The 25,230-nt window shown below is 39.2% G+C and overlaps 1 protein-coding gene across 1 annotated transcript in view; it reads left to right on the forward strand.

Moving 5' to 3' along the window:
- Positions 1-3,202: 3,202 nt before the first annotated feature.
- Positions 3,203-25,230, forward strand: part of LOC102406644 (cytohesin 1 interacting protein) — an 82,494-nt gene continuing 60,466 nt past the window's right edge. Inside the window, exons 1-3 of the mRNA XM_006067560.4 lie at positions 3,203-3,288; positions 4,239-4,286; positions 4,772-4,873. Of these exons, the coding sequence (XP_006067622.1) occupies positions 4,871-4,873 (3 nt within the window). The 5' untranslated portion in view covers positions 3,203-3,288; positions 4,239-4,286; positions 4,772-4,870. The remainder of the gene's footprint in view (positions 3,289-4,238; positions 4,287-4,771; positions 4,874-25,230) is intronic.

The following is a 25,230-nucleotide window of genomic DNA, read 5'->3' on the forward strand; positions in this document are numbered from 1 at the left end:
CACCTAAAAATGTTGCTGTGAGGATCAGATGAACTAATAAGGAATTAGAAAGCACTTCACTGTGTCCACTGAAAGTGTGGTATCTTAAATATATATGCTAGTCACAGATTCATACCAGAACATGCACACACACACACACACACACACACACACACACAAAGTGATGTGGAGGAGGCCGACCTCAGTGATATTGCAGGTTCAGATACAAATCACTGCAGTAATGCAAGTATCACAATAAGCTGAGTCACATAAACTTTTGGTTTTCCAGTGCATATAAAAATTATGTTTACACTATAGTCTATGAAATGTGCAGTAGCATTATGTCTTAAAAAAACAACGTATATACCTAAATTATAAATTATGCTAAAAAACTGCTAATCATGTCTCAGCCTTCAGCAAGGCTGGTGGAGGTTCTTGCCTTGAGGATGATGGCTGTTGACTGATCAGGGTGGTGGTTGCTGAGGCTTGGATGGCTGTGGCATCTTCTTAAGATAGGATAGCAGTTAGCTTGCTTCCTTGGTTGACTCTTCCTTTCATGAATGATTTCTCTGCAGTCTGCAATGCTGTTTAATAACATTTTATCCAAAGTAGAACTTATTTCAAAATTAGAATCAATCCTCTGAAACCTTGTCGCTGCTTTATCAACTAACTTTACATAAGACAGACCATACAAGAGTTCACACTAATGTACAAATCCACATTGTTCAGTTATTGAATTCCTGAAATTTATTTGCACAAAACTAGAAAACAGATCATCAATATTTAAAATGCAGAGAATGAAAAGAAAGGATATCCTGTAAATAATTTTTATAAGAACCCCTAGAGACAAAACGGCTTGTTTACTAAGCAGTATTTATCTTCAACTGACTGTCACTATGTTCTTTCTGTACAACCTATAAGAACATCTATTTTTCTCACTTTCATAAAGAGAAAAATGGCAAAAGTGAATCTGAAGGATAATTTTTAACAGCAATATAGCCTCCATTTTCTTCTTTCCTCTTTTTCTCTGGGCCCTTCCTATCCCTCGCTTCTCTTCTCCAGTTTCATTTGAAACCAGAAATAAATAGCTTCAACTAGTATTGTCACTGCTTCAATGGTTAGCTTTCTCGTCCTCTGTGGCAATTCCATAAGCATACCATTTTCTCTTCAGTGTAATTATTATAATTGGAATAGAATATGGTCTTGGCTCATTTAAAGGGTAAAAAGCTGAATGGCAATGATGTTGATATTATTGTAGTAGGTTTTTAACAAAAATAGTATATTTTTTAACATAATAATTTATTTAACTTATATTATTCTCTTTATTAGCAGCTCTGCATAATAAAGGGTTTTTAGACATCCCATTTGTGCTTTTACCTGCAGAGTAAACCCATGTTTAATTTGTCACCTTGCCAGCTTCAGGAAGTGTTATATTGATGTTTTGTAGGAAATTCAGCTTCTACAAAGTTGTAGTACTAGTTATTGAACATACAAAGGAATCTCTCTCTTTAGGAAGTTTGCAAGCTTAATTACATACTTATATAAATAGATACATAACAGGCTAATGGTGTGAAAATTGGGGAAGAAGTAACTAGAGGTATCCGATCTTGAAAAATGAACAGTTTTCCAGGTGGGCAGAGTTCATTACACATGTATTGGAGGGAGTGGGGAGCAGTCTTCAAGGCCGTGCTCCAGGTAAGTATGATATAGTGAAAATTATGAATGTCTATGCTGCAGTGAGAATAATAGGGAGATGAGCCTGAGGCTGGACTAGTAGTTTGGGGCCCAGTGTAGAGGCTATTTAGTTAATAAGATAAGGAGTTTGAATTTCATGGGGTATGTGTATTAAATAATACACTTGGTAACATCAATATTATTTCTCTGTTACATTCTTTTTTAAAATATTTATTTATTTGTTTGGCTGTGCTGGGTGTTAGTTGTGGCTTGTGAACTCAGTTGCAGCAAGTAAACTCTTGGTTGTGGCATGTGGGATCTAGTTCCCCAACCAGAGATCGAGCCTGGGCCCCCTGCACTGGCAGCATAGAGTCTTAGCTACTGAACCACCAGGGAAGTCCATCCTCTGTTGTATTCTATTTAGTCAGAGAAATGTTTATGAGGGAGGGAAGTTGAGTTTAAAGTGGTATTATAATTCCCTCTGACTTTCAACATATGTGTAAGTTGCTGAATAAGGACTGCAGTGGTCTCTAAGTTCCATCCAAACTGGGTTAGAGACTTCCAGAACAGACTAGAATTGTTATCTTGCATTTTAAAAACACAACAGCTTAAATCCCTTTTGATTCATCAGAAAGTCACACATTTTTAAAAAACAGCCTCTTCGGTCCAGTTAGTCATAGATAACCATATAACTTAAAATATCTAGTCTGCTAAGAAGAAATACTTAGAAATGGTATAAGTCACTTTCTATATCTGACCTGCTGGTTTGTTACATAAAACAATAAAGAGGTCAGAAAAAGACTCATGGATAAAGCCTCTCCACTTTACCAAATATGCTTGCTCGGCTGATTAATCATTTTTTAAAGTCAAATTACTTATATAAACTGCTTGGAATAATATTACTGATCTTAACTCTTTTTGTCTGCCTATGGTAATTCCATAAACATTGCAAGAGACAGGACTACTCACAATAAAGCTTTGTTTATGGCTTCTTAAAATAAAGCACTTTGAACTGATACTCCCCAACTCTGATCATAGTAATGAGATTTACAGGTAATCTTTCTTTTGTGTGTTTCCTCAGCACTTAGCACATTATAGGCATTCTGAAGGATGGAGCACATCCCATTAAACAATTTGGGCAAAAATAAAGTGTAAATAAGTGTAATAAGAAGTGTAGCCAGGTGCTTTGTACCCTGACTGGGCAATCAAAGGCTGGGGACTAGCATTAAAGTCTGGAGGAGCACAGATCTTGGCCGTCTTACTTGTTTCTGTACCTTCAGGGCCTCACACATAGTAGGTACTCCATAAATACCTGAGGTCTAGTGAAACAATGAATAGACTCCCTTTCCTCATGACTTTGCTTGCGGTGGTTACTTTAAGGGCATAATAGATTAATAATTTCTGCATGACTACTTGGGCTCCTGAGTTAATGTTTGCAAAGCTCTTTGAACTTCTTGGGAAAAAGAATGGTGTTTTTTTTGGCACCCTTTCACATTTGCAGTGGCACACAAATTCCTCCTCCTCTCCTTCCTCCGGCTTTGCCTCCCCCGGCTCTGTGCCGGGCCAGGATCTCCCAGAAGGCAGCCACACTGCTCTCGCTGCCTTTTCCCTGCCACCTCCAGCCCTGCAGCACAGGTAGGGGCAGAGCACATGCCAGAAAGATTTAAGACTTCGCAAGAGACTCTGGTAAAATGGAATTTGGGTTGATCCTAATAACACTTAGAGCAACTGGTGTACAGAAGGGTGCAGATTCTTCGTCAGCCATGGAAGAAATTATTGGGACAGGCAGGTTGATCTGTGAGGATACATTGATTTAGATCCTGAGGGAGATAGAGGGTGTCGTAGAGGCAATTGGGAGCATACGCCGAAGCAGCTGGTTTCTAAAGTGTGTATGATTTTAGACACACAATAAAAAACCTTGATAGTAACTGGTAGAAAATACTATAGTTTTATAAGAAGGAACTCAATAAGAGAAGATGTGTTTATTTTACATGGGTAGAAACTTCAACTTTTATGATTACTTTCCCTACAAGTTTTTTTTTATATTTGATGATGAAAAAGAGAGATTCTATCTCACAATAGATAATCATAGGCTGCAATGTTTTCCAAGGTGTTTATTGCTATAAAAATAGCCTTGATATTTAGAAAGTCAATAATTAAACAGTTCAAATGTGATTTGGGAAACAAAACTGTTTTCTATTAAGAATAGCTGTCCTTATGAACAAATTCAAGAAAAAAAAGAGTTTTTTTTTCTTTTTGAGGTTACAATATATGAGCTTGCAATTGATCACACACCATGATTAATTCAGGGAAAGCTGGTTACAGGCACAGAATAACTAAAATGACTATCAGCAGCAGATCTTGCCTTAAAGACAGGAACAGATCCTATTTTCCACAACTTATAAAATGACTTGTTTTCCAAACCAAATCATGATGTTTTCTCTGTGTGTGGAAAATTTTTCATGATGCATATTTATATGCTACTTGCTGTATGTGTGGCAAATTTGCTCTCTCTAGAAATTGTTTCTAGGGACTGGAAATGAATATTATGTGGATAAAAAACTAACATGGTTTTCTGTTGAAAGGACAGACCACATGAATGGTGTCTGCTTTGCTTTAAAGGGAAAACTCAGGTAAGTCTGACTTTAGTTGAACAGCATGAAGTAAACCAAAGGTCTTAAATTTTGTTTAGAACAAATTATGGAAGTGCCTTCCAATTAAACTGAACACATTAATCTGAAAACAAAAGCAAGGGGAATAAAATTTGGGGTTAGTTTATAGTAAGTAGCATTTGAAACTCTGAAAATTTAGTGTCCCCATAAAATCCACATGTGAAACATTTAGATGGGAGTGACTTCAGATAAGAAATGGTTTTTTCCTCCACTTAATTCAGTATAGAATGAAGAGCCTTGATTTTCCTTTTGTACAGGGCTCAAGGATCAATAGGCATTACTGAATTTTTGTTGTTTCTTTTTGTGAGGTATTTGATACTAAACAGTTTGCCCATGTCCTGAAATAAATAGATGGGAACCCCCTTCAGGAAGAAGGAGAAGGGCAGCATGAATTAGGGTGAGATTGAATTTCCTTTTTGGAATGTCAGTGTCTTGTTGCATTTCAGGGGGCTGTAAATTCATTTAGAGCAGAACAGATTATACCTTACAGCCCTGATGTGGCAACCAGGAGGGATCTCTGGCTGAGATTTACCAGCTAAACTTCTATGGTAAGTTCGACTTTGAAATCTGTGCTTGATTCTCACTATGTTCTTGTCTTTGATGTGGGGGAGGGGAGGAAATGAACAAATTCTAATGAAGTGTTTTATAATAAGAAATAAAATATGGACAGAATTATTGTTGGGAATTCTTTATTCAAAGTGTTTAATGAGCTGCTTGGTTCTTTCTGGTTTAGTTCCTAAATATTTTCAGCTTCTACTTGTTTACTGGTCTCTTTTTGGTTGATATTCTTGTTACTACGTCTCTTCTACTTTCTCTGATAGCATATGGTCAGTAGATTCGATCACAGGGATGTCTTCTTTCAGGCAAATGTTGAATTTGTGACATCCAGACAATTTTGGGCAACAGTGAGAAAGGTCCAGTAAAAACAAGATTATGATGTTACTGCAAGAAAGGAAAAATACCAATAAAATAGGCTGATTTAGAAAGTTGAAGGTTCTTGTTAAGAGAAAAGGAAAGAGGAAATTGGTAAGAAGCCAAATTTAAATGGACTGAGCACTAGAGTTCAAATATGATATTCTAATGACGAAGACAGGATAAGGCAGCTAATAGAAATTTACCGTGTCTATGTGTGTGTGTAAGAAAAAAGGTAGAGAAGACTTATTATTTTCTTATCTATATCCACATTAGCCTTTCTGAGGACCAGGACTGTATTCTTAGCTCTGTACAATCTGCAAAGAATAGACAATCAAAAAAACTTACTGATCAAAAAAGATATTTCTTTTTGTAGCTGCTACGAAAAAAGATCACCAAACTAGGTGGTTTATGTACTTTCTGTGAGACAGGCCTGAATAAGGTAATCAGAGCTCAGACAGAGGCCGCTGGAACTTAATCAAAAAGTTGCAGCCAGAAGGTGAACTGTGAGCAGAGATCACAGTGTTCCCTCAAATGCTCATCAAGGCGATCACACTTTTGGTTCAACCACCAGGGGTCAGGACATTGTCTCCAAGAAAACTTTATTAAAGGACAGTTTTGGTGTCAAAGAGGAAAGACAGAGCAGTGGATCTCAAACTTTTAGGATGAAAAGTGTTTTAAGACTAGTTCTGGAACTTCTGGTGATTGTCGTTACTTCTAGTGATTCTGATTCAGGAAGTCAGCAGTTGGGGTTGGAAATATGTATCCCTGGGAGTCTTTACTTTGTAAAAGAGGTAGGTGTGGGAGGACATCACTCTTGAGAAAGAATGTATGGAGTTCCTCTAGCTTGTTGATCTCATCAGAGGACTGTTGGTTGAGAAGCCACCAGCCACCAGCCACCAGCTGAGAGGGACTGAGCAGCCCAGATGAAGAAGCAGTGCCTGTGGCCCCCAGACCTGGGTTCAAATACCCTTGTGGCTTTTTTGGAAAGTGCTTTTCTTCCTGAAATTCATATTCTTTTTTAAAAGAGAAGAACCTTGTTGTCTACCTCATGGATTTAAAGAAACAATACAAATCACCTAGCAGAGTGACTGGCATATAATAAAGCAATTAGTAAACATTTCCTCTTGTGGTGGGGAGAGAAAGAAATGTCATTGATAATTCCTCTGAAGCCAGGAAGAGAGATTGCAGCAGATACAAGGTAGGATCAACCAGGAGGCTAGTTCCTGGATCCTGGGGGTCCAGGGGCAGCGTCTGAAGATAGATCCTAGACCAGAAGAGGAATAAACACGAGCTTGGGAGACACTATTTCTCACCATCGTGAATGTTTCCCGAGAATAGTAATGAGCAACACAGATGGCACAGTTAATTGGAATTATAATTGATCCCCAAATAGTATTTAAATCAATAGTTGAATGGATTTTCCTTGGGAAAACCATTATAAGAACGTCTAAAAGGGAACAAAGTGAAATGCATCAAATTCAGTGATTTGTTCATCTCTGCCACCCACCCTACATCAAAGGAATAATGAATGAAGAGAGAAACAGTCAAAGGGAGGAAGGAAATAGGACCCACAAATCAAATAGACTGTCATTAAATGAAATCATTTTCTGGTAATTCAGTGTGATGTCAGGTTGTACTGAACTGGCTGGCTGGCTTGCAGATGGCTGCTGCCAGTTTCTCTCCCAAGATGATGAGAAGAGGAAATGGGACTGATTCCCTAGTTAGGTGCCTTTAAAAAAAAAAAACAAAAACTTATTTCTTTGGCTATACCAGGTCTTAGTTGCAGCATGAGAACTCTTAGTTGCAGTATGTGGGATCCAGTTCCCTGGCCAGGGATGGAACCCCAGCCCCCTGAATTAGGAGCATGGAGTCTCAGCCACTGGACCACCAGGGAAGTCCCAGTTAGGTGCCTTTCTGAAAAGACAAAGATGACATTTATCAGCACTTGAATGTAAGCTATGGCTGAACCAGCCAACAAGTTAATAGATGAGGGATGTGAACAGGAAAGGGTTCAGTTCAGTTGCTCAGTCGTGTCTGACTCTTTGCGACCCCATGAATCCCAGCACACCAGGCCTCCCTGTCCATCACCAACTCCCAGAGTTCACTCAAACTCACATCCATTGAGTTGGTGATGCTATCCAGCCATTTCATCCTCTGTTGTCCCCTTTTCCTCCTGCCCCCAATCCCTCCCAGCATCAGAGTCTTTTCCAATGAGTCAATTCTTCACATGAGGTGGCCAAAGTACTAGAGTTTCAGCTTTAGCATCATTCCTTCCAAAGAAATCCCAGGGCTGATCTCCTTTAGAATGGACTGGTTGGATCTCCTTGCAGTCCAAGTGTTGTTGTTGCTGCTGCTAAGTCGCTTCAGTCATGTCCGACTCTGTGCGACCCCATAGACGACAGCCCAGGAGGCTCTGCTGTCCCTGGGATTCTCCAGGCAAGAACACTGGAGTGGGTTGCCATTTCCTTCTCCAATGTATGAAAGTGAAAAGTGAAAGTGAAGTCGCTCAGTCATGTCCGACTCGTTGTGACCCTATGGACTGCAGCCTAACAGGCTCCTCCATCCATGGGATTTTCCAGGCAAGAGTACTGGAGTCCAGGGGTTAGGTAGGCTCAAAGTATCTGCAGGCAGGTCATTTAGCTTCTTTGGGCCTTACTCTCCTCTCTAAACTTCCCTGGTGGCTCAGTGAAGCGTCTGCCCGTAATGCGGGAGACCCGGGTTCGATCCCTGGGTTGGGAAGATCCCCTGGAGAAAGAAATGGCAACCCACTCCAGTACTCTTGCCTCGAAAATTCCATGGACTGAGGAGCCTGGTAGGCTACAGTCCATGGGGTCGCAAAGAGTCAGACATGACTGAGCGACTTCACTTTCACTTTCTCCTCTCTAAATGTCCTTCTAGGCCTGATACATGGTGATAAGGTGTAGATGGTGGGCCAAATCCCAACACTTTAAACATTTCATTTTATATTTCTCTCATCTGGAAAGTAGTCCCTAACTATAGTACCTAAGTTGTCGCCAGATGAGAGCTATTTTCAGGAATTTTGTTTATCCTGAACTATGAAATTTTTTGGCAACCCACTCCAGTATTCTTGCCTAATGAATCCTGTGGATGGAGGAGCCTGGTGGGCTGCTGTCCATAGGGTTGCGTAGAGTCGGACACGACTGCAGCGACTTAGCATGCATGCATGCATTGGAGAAGGAAATGGCAACCGACTCCAGTATTCTTGCCTGGAGAATCCCAGGGACAGAGGAGCCTGGTGGGCTACTGTCTATGGGGTAGCACAGAGTCGGACACGACTGAAGCGACTTAGCATCAGCAGCAGCAGCATGAAATTTTTAATGTTTTCCCCACACAAATTCAAATTTCAACTTAAATATGTTTTTAACCAATGCTGTTAGTTCTCTGGATAAACAACTGTGAAATTGACAGTAATGATAAATAGTGAAGGAAACAGTGATAACAGAAGCCATTATTTTTTTGAATACCTATCAGCTGACAGGTATTATGGGCTTCCCTTGTGACTTAGCTGGTAAAGAATCCACCTGCAATGTGAGAGACCTGGACTTCATTCCTGGGTTAGGAAGATCCCCTGGAGAAGGGAAAGGCTACCCACGCCAATCATCACATTTCCTCTTTCATCCTTATACTAACCTTGTTAAGGTTAACGAGGTTAACCTTGTGACCATTTTCCAGGAGGATTATGAGAGGTCACAGAGACAGCAAACAGCACAGTCAGGATTTGAACCTAGGTCTTCCTAATTACAAAACCCATGTTTCTACTCCTTTTGTGTCATTATGCCAAGTCCCTTCAGCCATGTCCGACTCTTTTGCGATCTCATGGACTGTAGCTCACCAGGCTCCTCTGCCCATGGGATTCTCCAGGCAAGAATGCTGGAGTGGATTGCTTTGCCTTTCTCCAGGGGATCTTCCCAACCTAGGGATTGAACCCGAATCTCTTAAATCTTCTGCATTGGCAGGCAGGTTCTTTACCACTAGCACCACTGGGAAGCCCTTCCACTCCTTTAATATACCTTACATCTGCTGTACAACTGCATTCATAATAATCCTGTATAGTTTCTCTTTAATTTGTTTCCTAGTTTTTATTCAGAAATATAATGCAAAGTATATTAGTGTCCTATTCGTTCACTTTCCACTTATGATCATTTTAATGAAGCACTTCTGTTCTTAATGGTAATATTATATTATTTTGTTTACTTTGAGTAATGAGTTTACTGAGAAGTCTGAACTGGCCTAGGGCATTTGCATGAAAGTAACAATTTTTTTCTTCTCTAATTACTGAAGCTTTGTCAAATCTCCCTTTTCTTTGAGCAGATACCATGATGGCTTGCTCAGTTTTCTTTTTCTGTAAAACAAAAACAAAACCAATTCTGTGCTGTAAAAACTCAATCTCATCCAATTGAAAATGGTGCCCTGCAGTATATCACAGGACAGAAGTAAGGTTTGGAGATCAGAAGGATACGGCTGTGTTATATCTCTGAGATACCATACCCTCTCACATTTCTAGGCTACTACAGTTTCATGATATTTGGGGCAGGGAGGAAGGAGAAGAAAAGAGGACAAGTCTTTCACATTTAATAGTGTACCTGTAGTTCTTCTGTGTAAGGCTCTTTTTCTGCTTAATGTGCACTGGCCAGCTCATCTGGACGGTAGGCATCCATAGGAGGGTTTTCAGTGGACAGTCAGTGATATAGGAAATCCTGTCACAGGAAGGCCTGTGAGCCACTCAGCCTCCTGCTGCTGAGGTCTGCTCCTTCAGCAGCCAGCCCTCATGCATGGAACGTGGTAAGAGAGCACAAACCTGGCTATTTCCCCTGAGTTCACTTGGCACATGGACACATCCTCCAGGATTGTGCCTTCTCTCTTCTCTACATCTCAATTTTTCCTTCTGTTCAAACAGGTACAGGGTGGGGGGTGGGGTGGGTGGATTAGCAAGGCTACCACCTATACAGATCAAAGCTAGACATGAAATGGCAGCATTCCCTTACTGTAGGCACTGCGGTCTGGTTTTAAGAATGGCTCTCTTGGCAGCTGCTACACTTGTTCAGTGGTGAGAGGTGTAGATGAAGAACTTCAAACATCACTCCCTTCCACCCTTACTAAGGCTGCCTCACAGCTTTGAAGATTTTCTGCTTCTCTTTTCCATTTCAGTTTTCCTTTTAGACTCAACCAGGGAAGGAGAGGGCACAGTATGAATGACAGTGGAGAGCATCAGAGTGTTTCACCTGTGCCTTAGTGCAGGAGACACCAGTTTGATTCCTGGGATGGGAAGATCTGTTGGAGAAGGGATAGGCTACCCATTCCAGTATTCTTGGGCTTCCCTGGTGGCTCAGCTGGTAAAGAATCCACCTGCAATGTGGGGGACCTGGGTTCGATCCCTGGGTTGGGAAGATCCCCTGGAGAAGGGAATGGCTACCCACTCCAGTATTCCAACGTGGAGAATTCAATGGACTGTATAGTCCATGGGGTCAGAAAGAGTTGGGCATGACTAAGTGACTTTCACTTTCACTTTAGTGAGCCTTGAAGGAGATGGTGGCTTTAGTCGCTAGTTATCCATCTTCTTTATCTCACTATTGAGGCTCTGCAGGTCACATCTGGGATAGAAGGAAAACTTGCCCTCCATAGCCTGTTACATTGTGCACCCTTGGGGGGCAAAAATTAATTGATATAAGTTATATAACTTACCTGTGGAAGATATTGTCAAGAAAATGAAATGGCCAGACATACTGGGAGAAGATACTTATAAAAGACATATCTGATAAAAGACAGCTATCCAAAATATACAAAGAAACTTGAAACTCAACGATAAAAAACCAAGCTGATTAATAAATGTACAAAAGATCCAAAATGGACACTTCTTCAAAGAAGATATACAGATAGCAGATAAACATTTATAAAGATGCCCAGCATCATCTCATTACAGAATTGCAAACTGAAATGACAGTAAGGTACCAGTACACACCTATTTGAATGGTGAAAATATAAAACACTGACAACACTAAACGCTAGTCAAGATGGGGAGCAACAGAAACGCTTATTAATTGCTGGTGGGAATTAGAAATGATACAGTCACTCTGGAAGACAGTTTGATAGTTTCTTATAAAACTGAGCATATACTTACCACAGAATCTAGCAACTGCAATCCTTAGTTATTTACCCAAATGAGCTGAAGAATTACATCTACATTATTACCTGCACCTGAATGTTTAAGCAGTTTTATTCATAACTGCCCAAACTAGAAAGCAACCAAAATGTTCTTTAGTAGGTAAATAAACCGTGTATACCCAGACCATGGAATATTATTCAGTACTAAAAAATGAGCTAGCTATCAAGCCATGAAAGAACATGGAAGAATCTTAAATACATAGTACTAAGTGAAAGAAGGCTACCTGAAAAGGCTACAAAATGTTTGATTCCAAATTTCAGCTATGTGATATCCAGCAAAAGGCAAAACTTGGAGACAGTGAAAAGACCACTGATTGCTAGGGATTGGGGGTACAGAGAGATGAGCCTGCTGCTGCTGCTGCTAAGTCGCTTCAGTTGTGTCCGACTCTGTGCGACCCCATAGACGGCACCCCACCAGGCTCCCCTGTCCCTGGGATTCTCAAGGCAAGAACACTGGAGTGGGTTGCCATTTCCTTCACCAATGCATAAGAGTGAAAAGTGAAAGTGAAGTCGCTCAGTCGTATCCGACTCTCAGCGACCCCATGGACTGTAGCCCACCAGGCTCCTCCATCCATGGGATTTTCCAGGCAAAAGTACTGGAGTGGGGTGCCATTGCCTTCTCCAGATGAGCCAATGGAGAAAAAAGGATTTTAGAGCAGTGAGATTTGTCTGTATGATACTACAATGGTGGATACATGTCCTTAGATACTTACCCAAACCCACAGAATGTACAACACACAAAGTGAACCCTAATATGAACTCTGGACTATGGGTGATAATAATACATTAGTGGGTGTTCATTATTGGTAACAAATCCCCTGGAGTGGAATGTTGATGGTGGGGGTGGCTGTGTGTGTATGAGGACAAGGGGCATGTGAGAACTCTGTACTTTCTATTCCATTTTGCTGTGATCCTAAAACTACTCTAAAAGATAGTCTACTTAAAGTTAATTTATATTGAAATATTGTTATATTTTATAAACAGTCAAAATAGAGAAATCTGCTTTCAAATAGATAATAGATTTTTCACTTTTGTACGGGACTGAACGATGTTTTATGACTCCCCTTTGACAGTGAATGTCTACCAAATGATAGTTGCACTGTCTTCTGCCTCCTCTGTGTTTTATGATCACTGATGCTGATCCTGAGATGACTAGGCGGCAGCACAGGTGTGTAAGTAGACACCTCTTCCTGGAAGCCTCCTCTCTGATAGTACAGTCAGCTCAAGGCCACAGAAAGCTCGGCACCACAGTTACTCTTCCGAATGACGGCAGTCTACTGTGACTCATTATTACCTGAAAAACCAAGCACTCCCCAAAAGCTGGGATCTGCTTTCCTAGAACATTCTTTTGTGTTCACAATTTTTGTTGGTCTTTAAACCAGGTTAAAAGAAGCAGAGAAAGACAAAATTGAAGCTGATAAATTCAATGTAGGATGGTTCTGAGAAATGTAGCCCCTTGGGCAAAGCTTGCATTTGCTTATTATGTTACTCTTTCACATTTAGCTGTAGACGCCCATTCTTTGTGCGCCTTGGTCTCTCAACCTTCTATCAGAATAAGAGGTTGTACCCAATGAATAAAGAGTCAATATATGAAAATTTCCTAGCTAAGTATTAAGAACATGTATTTTGGGTGGTGGGTGTTAAGTGACTTAAAGTTATATTTATGCATTTTCTGAAAAATGTTCTTATAATGGACATATATTTTTTATTATCAGAAAATTAAAAGGAATCTATTTTCATTTGAAAATAAAGGTTATTTTAAAAAAAACAGATAAAGGAGGTATGAAAAATTTGAAAGATCAGGGTTGCAAAAAAGATTTGCCTTGCTAACACAGAATGGCAACAGTAATAGCCAACACTCTGTGGTTCTTTCTATGTGCCAAATATTGTTCTAAGTTCTTTATTTTATTAATCAATGTTCTCTTCATGACAGTGTCATGATGGGAATAATACTGATATGCCTATTTTACAGGTAAGGAAACTGAGTCATAGAGGCCATAACTAGTCTACTGCTAGATAACTAGTAAGGGGTAGAGTTGAAATCTGAGAACAAGAACCAGTACTAATTTAATAAAAATAAATAGGATAGAATAACAGAAAAGCTTAATAGGATAAATTAAGTACCATAAAACAGTGAGACAGGGGATGGGTAATTTAAAATGCTATTTTGGGGAAATAGAGTATTTAGATTAAAAAAATTCAGTTTAGTGAATCCCCTTAAAAATACCCATTTTATTCCAAATAGATTAAAAAGCTAAGTGTAAATAGTTAAACCAAAATAATTTGGAAGAAATATATTTGAATATTTATCTGATCTTTAGATGGAAAAATATTTTCTAAACTTAAAAGCAATTAAGGAAATGACAGAGGAAACGATTGATGAACAAAAAATTAAAAGAATTTTCTGTATGTTATAAGCCAAATGAAAAGATAAACAGCTATTAACACATTAAGGAAATTGTGATTTTTCATACATATCTATAAGCAAATCACAAAAGAGGAAACAGAATGATTAATAAAATATGAAAAATCCTAACCTTCTCTTGTATTAAAAGAAGGGCACATTTTCAAAAATTCAAATTAAGACAAAAATTTGGTAGCAGTTTTCACAGAGCACCTTTTAGCAAAGATTTTTGGTAGCAGTTTTCATTTTAGCAAAGATTTTTAACTGGTAATAATCAAGTTTGTCAGGAATTCTGCAGGAGGGATGAACGATTTAATGTGCAAGCTTTCTGCCATTAATTTAGCAATATCCATCACAAGCCTGGGCTTCCCTCATAGCTCAGTTGCTAAAGAATCTCCCTGCAATGCCGGAGACCTGGGTTCGATTCCTGGGTCGGGAAGATCCCCTGGAGAAGGAAATGGCAATCCACTCCAGTATTCTTGCCTGGAGAATCCCATGGACAGAGGAGCCTGCCGGGCTAAAGTCCATGGGTTGCAAGAGTCGGACATGACTTAGCGACTAAACCACCACATCAAGAGCCTTAAAACCAGCCATATTTTTCAAACCAATATTTTCTCATATAAGGATTTTGTTCTACAAAAATGACTGTGTGGACAAAGATTTATGTCCACATTTTTAAAGCAATCATTATTTCTAATAGTGAATTATTAGAAATAATGTTTAATAAAATTGAATTAATTAGTAATAAGTGGAAACTGTGGTATAGCTGGAGAAGGAAATGGCAACCCACTCCAGTATTCTTGCCTGGAAAATCCCAGGGATGGAGGAGCCTGGTGGGCTGCCATCTGAGGGGTCGCACAGAGTCAGACATGACTGAAACCACTTAGCAGCAGCAGCAGCAGTGGTATAGCTATAGGATGAACCATCACACCAAATTAAGATCATTTTGTGAGTAATTCTTAGTGAGGAAAGAAAGCAGTTATTAGATAGTGCTCTAAGTGTAATAAAAGCGGATATATATATATATAATTATTTATGTATAACTGTTTAATCTAGTTAAATTAATACCAGTAAAAAGGACTAGAAAAGTCATGACAAATGTTCATGGTGATAATTGGTGGTGGAATGGATTTTCATATTTTACAAACTGCCTAAAACAGACATAATAATGGGGAAAATTATTTTAAATAAGAAAAAAGAAAGAAATACAGGGTGCAATACAGAGACAAAGAAAAAAAGGTAAATCATTGAAAATGGTGAAAGGCACATAAATATGATCTCAAATCTGAGACTGTGGCAGAGCTGGAATGGAGTGTAGAGCAAATAAAGATACTGGAACAATGAATGCTTTTGGCTAACACTTTCAGAGCATTGGAATTCATAGAGCAACTGCAAGAACTGACCTGGGCTTCTCACTCAGCCATTGGGAAGCCAATCTATCCCTTGGGATATGTTGATGAAAGTGTTTTCCTAAAACAAACCAGTTTGCTGCCCAAACTCATGTTTTTACAGATGCCACATAGATTTTCAGTTACCTTTAAAATGTCTAGTTAAGGTGTTTTCAAAGAAATGAATGTTGGAATTCAGTCTCTAGCATTTTCTCTATATTTTGTTTAAGTCCATGAATATGCTTTCCAATTCATTGCTATATTATAAATTTTGAGAGTTTAGGAAGCAGCAGCAAATGTAGACATAATTTGTCTATTAACTGTTGCTTTAACTTCTCTATAGTTTAAAAACACAGAAGTTTCCAGTTTTTCCTACCTTTACTTCAGTTGGCCTCATCTGTCTTGGAGGTGTATGAAGGCCTATTTTCTTCAAACGCCTTTCTCCCCTGAAGTTGGATGTGCTAATCTCCTGGCTGTAGGCTTGGTTCCATAGCCAATAGAATTTATTTCCCTGAATTTTCAGTTCTCAACTGGACCTCTTAGCTATAATCAAACCCTTCCAGAGACAGGCCCTTATGTGCTTGCTCTCAGCATACTGGATCCCTGATCCACACACTCAAGTCGATAGGTTCAGCTTCTGTCTCAGATTACTCTGGGGGTCTCATCCCATCTTCCCTTGCACTAGTCTGTCCACCATATTCCAACAGTGAGTGACCTCTTAGGTGGGCATGACAGAAAAGAATGCTATTTTTTAAAATTCCTTTTCAGAAGATATCAGTGGTTTTTAGTTAAACTATGAACATAATTATTCATGTCTGAAGATCTTGAATAAAGTGTACTTAAAGCTGTATTTTTCCATTGAGTCATCGCTGAACTCTATTATGTAGAGAGGAGCATTTTCCTTATCCTCAGACTCAGTAAGATTCCACAGGGTTCTCCATCAGCCCAGGATGTGACTTTCTGGTTGTTGAATCTCCCAAGAGTGATGTCACTGAGTCCCGTGGCATTAGTCATCGTAGCATATGCGTTGTTTTGATGCTTTGCTCTGCTGAGCCAAGGCGATGCCTGTGAATTCATACTCCTCAGCGCTCACTTTCTTTCATTTCCCATCTCCTCTTTCTCTCTGAAGGCAGTTTTGCCTGTCACCAAATACTGTACCCCAAATGCCAATTTTTTAAATGCAAGTGGTGTTGTGCCTATTTACAGGAACATTTCATCACTTGAGCCAGTTCACCTTTCAGTGGGTACGCACCTACTGGTAGGACAGCTATTGATTTTGGCTGCTGCTTTGTAAATGTAAAAGTCACAACCAGAATTGTAAATTTTAAGTTGGAACGTCTATAGGTAGGCTCAAATGCATCTGCAGTCACCAAGTTTCTTTAGAAGTGTGCAGGTGTATCAGCTTGCAGTTCTACTCCATGTCACATAAGTCCCTGTGTTCCTTCTTGGAATCCTCGTTGCTCTTAACCTCTGATGTAAACCCTTCTCCACCTTTGCTTCACAGTCAGTTATTCTTTTAGCAAATACAGAGAGAGCACCAACCATTGCCAGGCACTTAGCTGTGTGACAGAGGTACAAGTGAAGAAAAGGAAAGTGACCTTGCCTCGAGAGAGCTTAAATCCTTCAGAAATTCTAGAAAACAGAGAGCTGGTTACAGGATGTTGTGTTAAGAAAAATCCCACGTACTGCGGCAGAACACAGTGCATAAGATAGACACTCAGATGGGTCCTTGGAGAGGGTGATCATGGAAAGTGTCCTGGAGAAGCAAGCTAAAACCTGAAGGAGTGAGGCTGTGTGGGTCTGATGCTTCCAAGTCCCTCCTCATGGGAGACACATGCATGAAGCATGTGACACAAACTTACCCTGGGACTCCAGAAGCACCAGAATGACAGAGTAGTAAATCATCCAAACCAAGCTTGGCCAGACTCTGACAAGAGATAGGGAAGTGGAAATCATTGTTTTTCGTGGTGCTATGGTTTGTTAAAACTTTGGGGTGTTTTCTCAGTACTACTTAATTCATGTCACAAAGAAATTACATAAGCAGTGATATTGTGAACAGAAATCCTGAATGTGCCTTTCTGGATTGAAGGGTTCTTCTGGTGTCCTACTGCAGATCCAACTTGCCTGGAGATTTGTTCAAATCTCATCAAGTGACCTCCTAGAATGGACCCTTCTTGTGAATAGCCTCATTAGAGAAGATCTATGTAGCCAAAGTTGAAGTGATGCGGTCATTTTCCCAGGGTGTTTTCTGTAGATTCTTCCTTGTTCTGCTTAGAAGCAGACTTCATGGACTCAAATTTCTTATGCCTGGCATGATGGCTCTTGAACATGCTTAGCCTACAATGTCATGGGTTGTAATTTCTCCCTTATCATTCTTTCAGTAGTATTCCAGTGTCTTTACTAATGTTATTACTACTACTTTACGACGACTACTACCTTAGGACTATTGCAACAACTACTATGACTATTTCTACTATTACCACTTTTCCTTCTCCTCTTACCACTCCTACAAAGACTTTTTGAGATTTTCATTTTATACTGGAGTATAATTGATTCACAATGTTCTGTTAGTTTTAGCTGTACAGTGATTTAGTTTTACATACTCATATATTTAATCTTCAGATTCTTTTCCCGTTATAGGTTATTACGGAGTATTGAGTAGAGTTCCCTGTGCTATCCAATAGGTCTTTGTTGATCATCTTATAGTAGTGTGCATATGTCAATCCCAACCTCCCAATTCATCCCTTTCCTCACCTTTCCCCTTTGGCAACCACAAGCCTGTGTCCTCTGTCTGTGAGTCTGCTTCTGTTTTGTAAACAAAAAACCTGTTTCCTTGTTTTAGATTCCACTTATGAGTGGTATTATATGACATTTGTCTTTCTCTGTGTGACTTACTTCATTTAGTAGGATAATCTCTAGGTTCATGTTGCTGCAAATGGCATTATTTCATTCTTTTTTATGGGTGAGTAATATTCCACTGTGTTATATATACCACATCCTCTTTATCCATTTCTCTGTTGATGGACATTTACGTTGCTTCCATGTCTTAGCTGTCATAAATAGTGCTGCAATGAGCATTGACGTGTATGTATCTTTTTGAATTACTATCTTCTCCTGAATATGTCCAGTAGGTAGATTGCTGGATCAAATGGTAGCTCTGTTTTGGGGTTTTTTAAGAATCTCAATACTGTTCTCCATAGTATTAAGCCATTTTAAATTTTGAGTTACTATATTTCAAGCCCTGCCCTAGGCATTTTTTCATCTCTCAGAACAACCCTGCAAAAACAAATATATTATCTTCATTTTGCAGGTGAGGTTACTGAGGTTCAGAGAATTTAAGAAGCTTTGGTTTACTGAATATTATCCTCAGTTTATGGAATAGATTCAAATAATATACGATATTTAACAGTAAATGGTGCTTGAGCTCCATTCACAATTTACTTGATCCCCAAAGCCTGTGCATCCCAGCAGTGCTTCCTGCTAGGGGACACTCTGGCAACAACACGACCAAATAGCCTGGTAGACTTTGTGGACTGTACATTTATCACAGGTTTCAATGTGAGTTAGTCTCAGGCTGCTATAAAAACACCATTGACTGGATGGTTTAAACAACAAATCTTTATTTCTCACACTTCTGGAGTTTGGGAAGTCTAAGATCACAGGGCTAGAATGGTCAGATTCTGCCAAGAGTCAACTTCCTTTTTGCTGTGTCCTCATGTGGTAGAGAGAGCACAGACAGAGGCAAGCTTTCTTGTCTTTTTCTGATAAGGGCATTAATCCTGTCATTAGAGCTCCACTCCTAAGACCTAATTACCTTCTGAAGGCCTCATCTCCAAATACTATCACTTGAGCATTAGGGTTTCAATATATGAATTTGGGGCATGCATGTGCATGCTAAGTTGCTTCAGTTGTGTCTGACTTTTTGCGACCCTGGACTGTAGCCCACCAGGCTCCTCTGTCCATGAGATTCTCCAGGAAAGAATACTGGAGTTGGTTGCCATGCCCTCCTTCAGGGGATCTTCCTGACCCAGCAATTGAACCTGCACTGGCAGGTGAGTTCTTTACCGCTACCACCACCTGGGAAGCCCATGAATTTGGTGGGGGAGGGGTGGTGGTGAACATAAACATGCAAAACACAAGACAAACAAAGGGTCTTCTTGAGGGCAGGCGGGCCCCAGTGATGGAGAAACACTGTCAGACTCAGAGTCAGCACTCAGTGGGGAGGCCTGGATACTCCATCCTGGAGCAGAGGTTTATCAGGCACTAACGTTCTGTTTTGTTTTTTGTTTTTGTTCATACTTTCTGCTTAGTGTTGGTTGTTATGGGCTTGGCCCTGTTAATTCTTGGTCATAAAAAATGATCTGAAGTATTTTAGTTGAAACCACTCCACGTGGGGACAGGAAGACAACAGGTGCTTGGATTATCAGATTAAAACTATTTATATCAGCAATTGTTATGTAATGTGAAAATATATTGATGCTTTGGCATGCTATAAAAACTTTTTCAGTAAAAAACATTATAAGAATATTTTTTACTTATTGTAAGAATACATAAAATAAGGGAGAATGCAAAAACGCATTTAAATTTTTACTCTCTGTTCTAGGTAAGGGGCTTATGAGCAGTATGTCCCTTAGCTTTGGATGTATTTTTAAAAAGTATAGAAATACCTTATTTTGAAGGGATGAAGTCAGAGCAGGTGTCAAGTTGATTTTAATCAGATCATTGAAGAGGCACTTCTAGTGATGAAGTAAGAGGTATGACCTGGAAGGTTAAGAATAGAAGGTGTATTTAGCTGTAGGTAATGGCAACCCACTCCAGTTTTCTTGCCTGGAGAACCCGAGGGGTGGCGGAGCCTGGTGGGCTGCTGTCTATGGGGTCGCACAGAGTCGGACACGACAGAAGCGACTTAGCAGCAGCAGCAGCAGCATGGGTTAGTGGGGCTCTATTTCTTGTTTGGAAGTACTGTCTACCTCAATAGATGTCTTTTTTTTTTTTTTACCTCCAGCTTTGCTGAGGTATAATTGACAAAACTGTAAGATATTTAAAGTGTACAGTATGATGATTTAATGTATGTATACATCATGAAAGGATCACCCACATTGAGTTAGTTAACCTATCCATCATATCACAAGTTTACCTTTTTTTTGTGTGTGAGAACATGTAAATTCTATATTTGTACACATTTCAATTACACAATACAGTGTTACCAACTATCATATCATGTTATACATTAGATTCTCAAACCTTATTTGTCTTATAATGAGTAGCCTTCCTTTTGAAGCAACATGAGTGCTAAAGGCTTGCGATAGAAGAGTACTTAGAAGGGAATCAATGCCCATTGTTATTTTAACATGACTTTCCACTTTTTCAGAATATTGCCATAGGCAGAGACATGAAATGGGGGGGAAAATGGCCTGGAAAAGGGCTGACTGTTGTATCACATAAATCCTTTATACATTTTTTTTTTTTTTTGATGGTTGCTAGGACCAACTTTCAGAAGTCCCAGCTAAATGTTGTCACAATCTTTGTAGGTAAATTTTTCCCTTTAAAAAAACTTCACACAGAGCTAATTAGGGATACTTCGTACCTATATTCCATTCCACCTGATGTATCAACAAGTTTGGAATATGCAGTTTGTCTGGTCTATTCTCCATGTTCATTACAATTCACATACATACATTTGTCCTTATTCACTGCACAGTGGTGAAATCAGCCAAATTTTGTTAGTCAATCTCTTGGCTTGTTTGATCTCATACCTGTTAATACTAAAAGAAATTTAAAGTGGCTAAATTTTATTAAAATGCAATCAGTTGGCTCTTGACAACCTTTAGCATCATTTCTCTTTTCTTTGGAGTGTTTTTACTCTTCTTTTTTTGGTTTAATTCATTGTGAGTATAGAGAGTTTTCTTACAGTTCAGAAGTTGGAATCATCTCTAAGTTAAAGAAACAAAAATGGAGATAAAAAATTTTCCTGAAATGCCAGAAATTTGCAAGAGGTGAAACACCTAGTTCATAAAAAAAAAAAAAAACATTAAGTGCAACCATCTTTAAGGAGCTGAAATAATATTTTATCTGTTTCTAAGGTACTTGGGTAAGTTAAACCAAACAGGAAGAAATAGAGGTTCTTGAGTCAGAGAGGAACTGCTCATTACTCATTCGACTTAGCAAGCAGAGTGATGATGCCATTACCCTGAAATCTACAAAACTTTAGACAACTCATTGTCAATTATGAAATACTATGGTTGTGCTCTCACACCATGTAATCTCATGGACAACTTCATCTTCTCCATTTCCTTTAGATAACTCCAGCCCTTCAGAGCTAGGTTATATTTTCATAAACTTTTTAGAACATGGTATCTATTGGGGAAGAAGAAAACTTACAACACTCCATCTTTTGGGTGACCTACTCCATCCTATATAATTTGAATGGGAAAATTATACAAGAGAACAAGTGGAAGGATTGGTGTTGCTTTGACATAGCTGAGATAATACTAGATTTCTCTAAATACAAGGAGAAGCTAAATGTTAGATGCAAAATTATCGTAAACCACCTAATCTCCTTGATCTCCTACGGCTGGCAGTCATCTGTAACATGCAGACAGCTCATCATCCCCAGTGAAAACTCTGAAGGGGAAGCAGAATGGGGAAGTGGGTGGAAAAATTTTAATTTAGTGGTCTTTTAACATTCTGGAAAATGTAAGTCAATGTAGCATTTGCAGAAGTTCTCAAATTGTTATCGAAGCCATCATATATTCTATCTTGTAATTACACCTAAAAATGCTGGTTCTTTTATATCCTTTAAGGAAGAAAGAGATTGTCTTTCCTCCTAAAGCAACTGTCTGATTCTGTGTCTACATGCTGTGCCAGTTCTCAGCCACTCAGGATAGCTTAGATATTTATTTTATTTTTTAATTGGAAGATAATTGCTTTACAATGTTGTGTTGGTTTTTGCTGTACAGCAATGTGAATCAGTCATAACTATATATATATCCTCTCCTTCTTGAGCCTTCCTTCCTCCTCCCATTTCACTACTCCAGGTCATCACAAAAGGCCCTAGGTTATATAGAAGCTTCCCACTAGCTATCTATTTTAAACATGCATAGTGTATATATGTCAATGCTACTTTCTCAATTCGTTTTACCATCTCCTTCCCTGCTGTATTCATAAGTCCATTCTCTATGTCTGTGTCTCCATTCCTTCCCTGCAAATAGGTTCATCAGTACTATTTTTCTAGATTCCATATATGTGTTAATATTTGAGAATATCTTTAGTTCAGTTCAATTGCTCAGTCATGTTCGACTCTTTGAGACCCTATGGACTGCAGCACTTCAGGCTTACCTGTCCTTCACTAACGCCCAGAGCTTTCTCAGACTCATGGCCATCGAGTCGGTGATGCCATACAGCCATCTCATCCTCTGTCGTCCCCTTCTCCTCCAGCCTTTGATCTTTCCCAGGGTCTTTTCTAATGAGTCAGTTCTTCACACCAGGTGGCCAAAGTATTGGAGTTTCAGCTTCTGCATCAGTCCTTCCAGTGAATATTCAGGACTGATTTCCTTTAGGACTAACAGGTTTGAACTCCTTGCAGTCCAAGGAACTCTCAAGAGTCTTTTCCAATACCACAGCTCAAAAACATCAGTTCTTTGGGGCTCAGCTTTCTTTATAGTTCAACTCTCACATCCATACTTGACTACTGGAAAAACCATAGCTTTGACTATATGGACCTTTGTCAGCAAAGTAGCGTCTCTACTTTTTAATACACTTTCTAGGTTTGTCATAGCTTTTCTTCCAAGGAGAAAGTGTCTTTTAGTTTCGGGCTGCAGTCACCATCTGCAGTGATTTTGGAGCCCAAGAAAATAAAGTCTCTCACTGTTTCCATTGTTTCCCCATTTTTTTGCCATGAAATGATGGGACCAGATGCCATGATCTTCGTTTTTTGAATATTGGGTTTTAAGCCAGCTTTTTTACTCTCCTCTTTCACTTTCACCAAGAGACTCTTTAGTTCCTCTTTGCTTTCTGCCATAAGGGTGGTGTCATCTGTGTATCTGAGGTTATTGATGTTTCTCCTGGCAATCTTGATTCCTGCTTGTGCTTCATCCAGCCTGGCATTTCGCATGATGTACTCTGCATTTAAATTAAGTAAGCAAGGTGACAACATACAGCCTTGATGTACTCCTTTCCCAATTCAGAACCAGTCCATTGTTCCTTGTCTGCTTCTAACTATTGCTTCTTGACCTGCATACAGATTTCTCAGGAGGCAGGTAAGGTGGTCTCGAATTCCCATCTCTTTAAGAATTTTCCACTTTTTGTTGTGATCCACACAGTCAAAGGCTTTAGTGTAGTCAGTGAAGCAGAAGTAGATGTTTTTCTGGAACTCTTGCTTTTTCAAAGATCCAAAAAATGTTGGCAATTTGATCTCTGGTTCCTCTGCTTTTGCTAAATCCAGCTTGAATATCTGGAAGTTCTTGGTTCACGTATTGTTGAAGCCTGGCTTGGAGAATTTTGAGCATTACTTTACTAGTGTGTGAGATGAATGAATGCAATTGTGCAGTAGTTTGAACATCTTTCTTTGGGGCTGGAATGAAAACTGAGTCCTTTTCCAGTCCTGTGGCCACTGCTGAGATTTCCAAATTTTCTGGCATATTGAGTGCAGCACTTTCACAGCATCATCTTGTAGGATTTGAAATGACTCAACTGGAATTCCATCACCTCTACTAGCTTTGTTTATAGAGATGCTTCCTAACGCCCACTTAACTTTGTACTCCAGGATGTCTGGCTCTAGGTGAATGATCACATCATTGTGGTTATCTGGGTCATTAAGATTTTTTGTATAGTTCTGTATATTCTTGCCAGCTCTTTTTAATAGCTTCCATTAGGTCCATACCATTTCTGTCCTTATTGTACCCATCTTTGCCTGAAATGTTCCCTTCATATCTCTAATTTTCTTGAAGAGATCTCTAGTCTTTCCCATTCTTTTGTTTTCTTCTATTTCTTAGCATTGATCACTTAGGAAGGCTTACTTATCTCTCCTTGCTATTCTTTGGAACTTGGTGTTCAAATGGGTATATCTTTCCTTTTCTCCTTTGCTTTTAGCTTCTCTTATTTTCTCAGCTATTTGTAAGGTCTCCTCATACAACCATTTTGCCTCTTTTTGCATTTTTTCGTCTTGGGGATGATTTTGATCACCACCTTCTATACAATGTTACAAACCTCTGTCCATAGTTCTTTAGGCACTCTGTCTATCAGATCTAGTTCCTTGAATCTATTTGTCACTTCCACTGTATAATCGTATGGGATTTGTTTTAGGTCATACCTGAATGGTCTAGTGGTTTTCCCTACTTTCTTCATTTAAGTCTGAATTTGGCAATACGGAGTTCATGATCTGAGCCACAGTCAGCTCCTGGTCTTGTTTTTGCTGATTGTGTAGAGCTTCTGTATAGATATTTTTATTATGTTTATTGAATGCTTGGTATTGTGTCAGGAACTTCTACAGCACTTCAATTCTCACAAATACTGTATGAGGTTGCTATTCTATTTGTATAGATGTCAAAACTGAGGCACACACAGAGAGAAAATTCAGTGATTCCCAGCTGCTTGGTTGCATTCTGTCCTCGTGGGGTCTGTATTATAGTCCTCATGGGGTACTCAGCATCACTTGTTTAGCTCTTTCCCACTTTATTTTGTTTTTATTTTAGGAATTAAACTATTTTTGAAGCTACAGAAGTAAGTGCATGTATAACATAAGGACTAAAACATACAAGGAGATGGGCAAACACAAAGACTTCCATTCCTTACCCCTAAGCAGTACTTTACAATGGTAACATATTAATTTTTTTAATGTATTTCAGAATTGTCTATGCATAAGTCAGGATATACACACATGTATAAATATTCATTTTAGTTTATGGATCTCTTAAGATACTTGTATCATAAATTGATGTATTATAGGTATTTGTGAACATGCTTCCCCACTGGCTCAGCAGGTAAAGAATCCAGCTGCAATGCAGGAGACACAGGT

This window comes from Bubalus bubalis, chromosome 2 (genome assembly GCF_019923935.1).
Source record: "Bubalus bubalis isolate 160015118507 breed Murrah chromosome 2, NDDB_SH_1, whole genome shotgun sequence".
Lineage (NCBI taxonomy): Eukaryota > Metazoa > Chordata > Mammalia > Artiodactyla > Bovidae > Bubalus > Bubalus bubalis.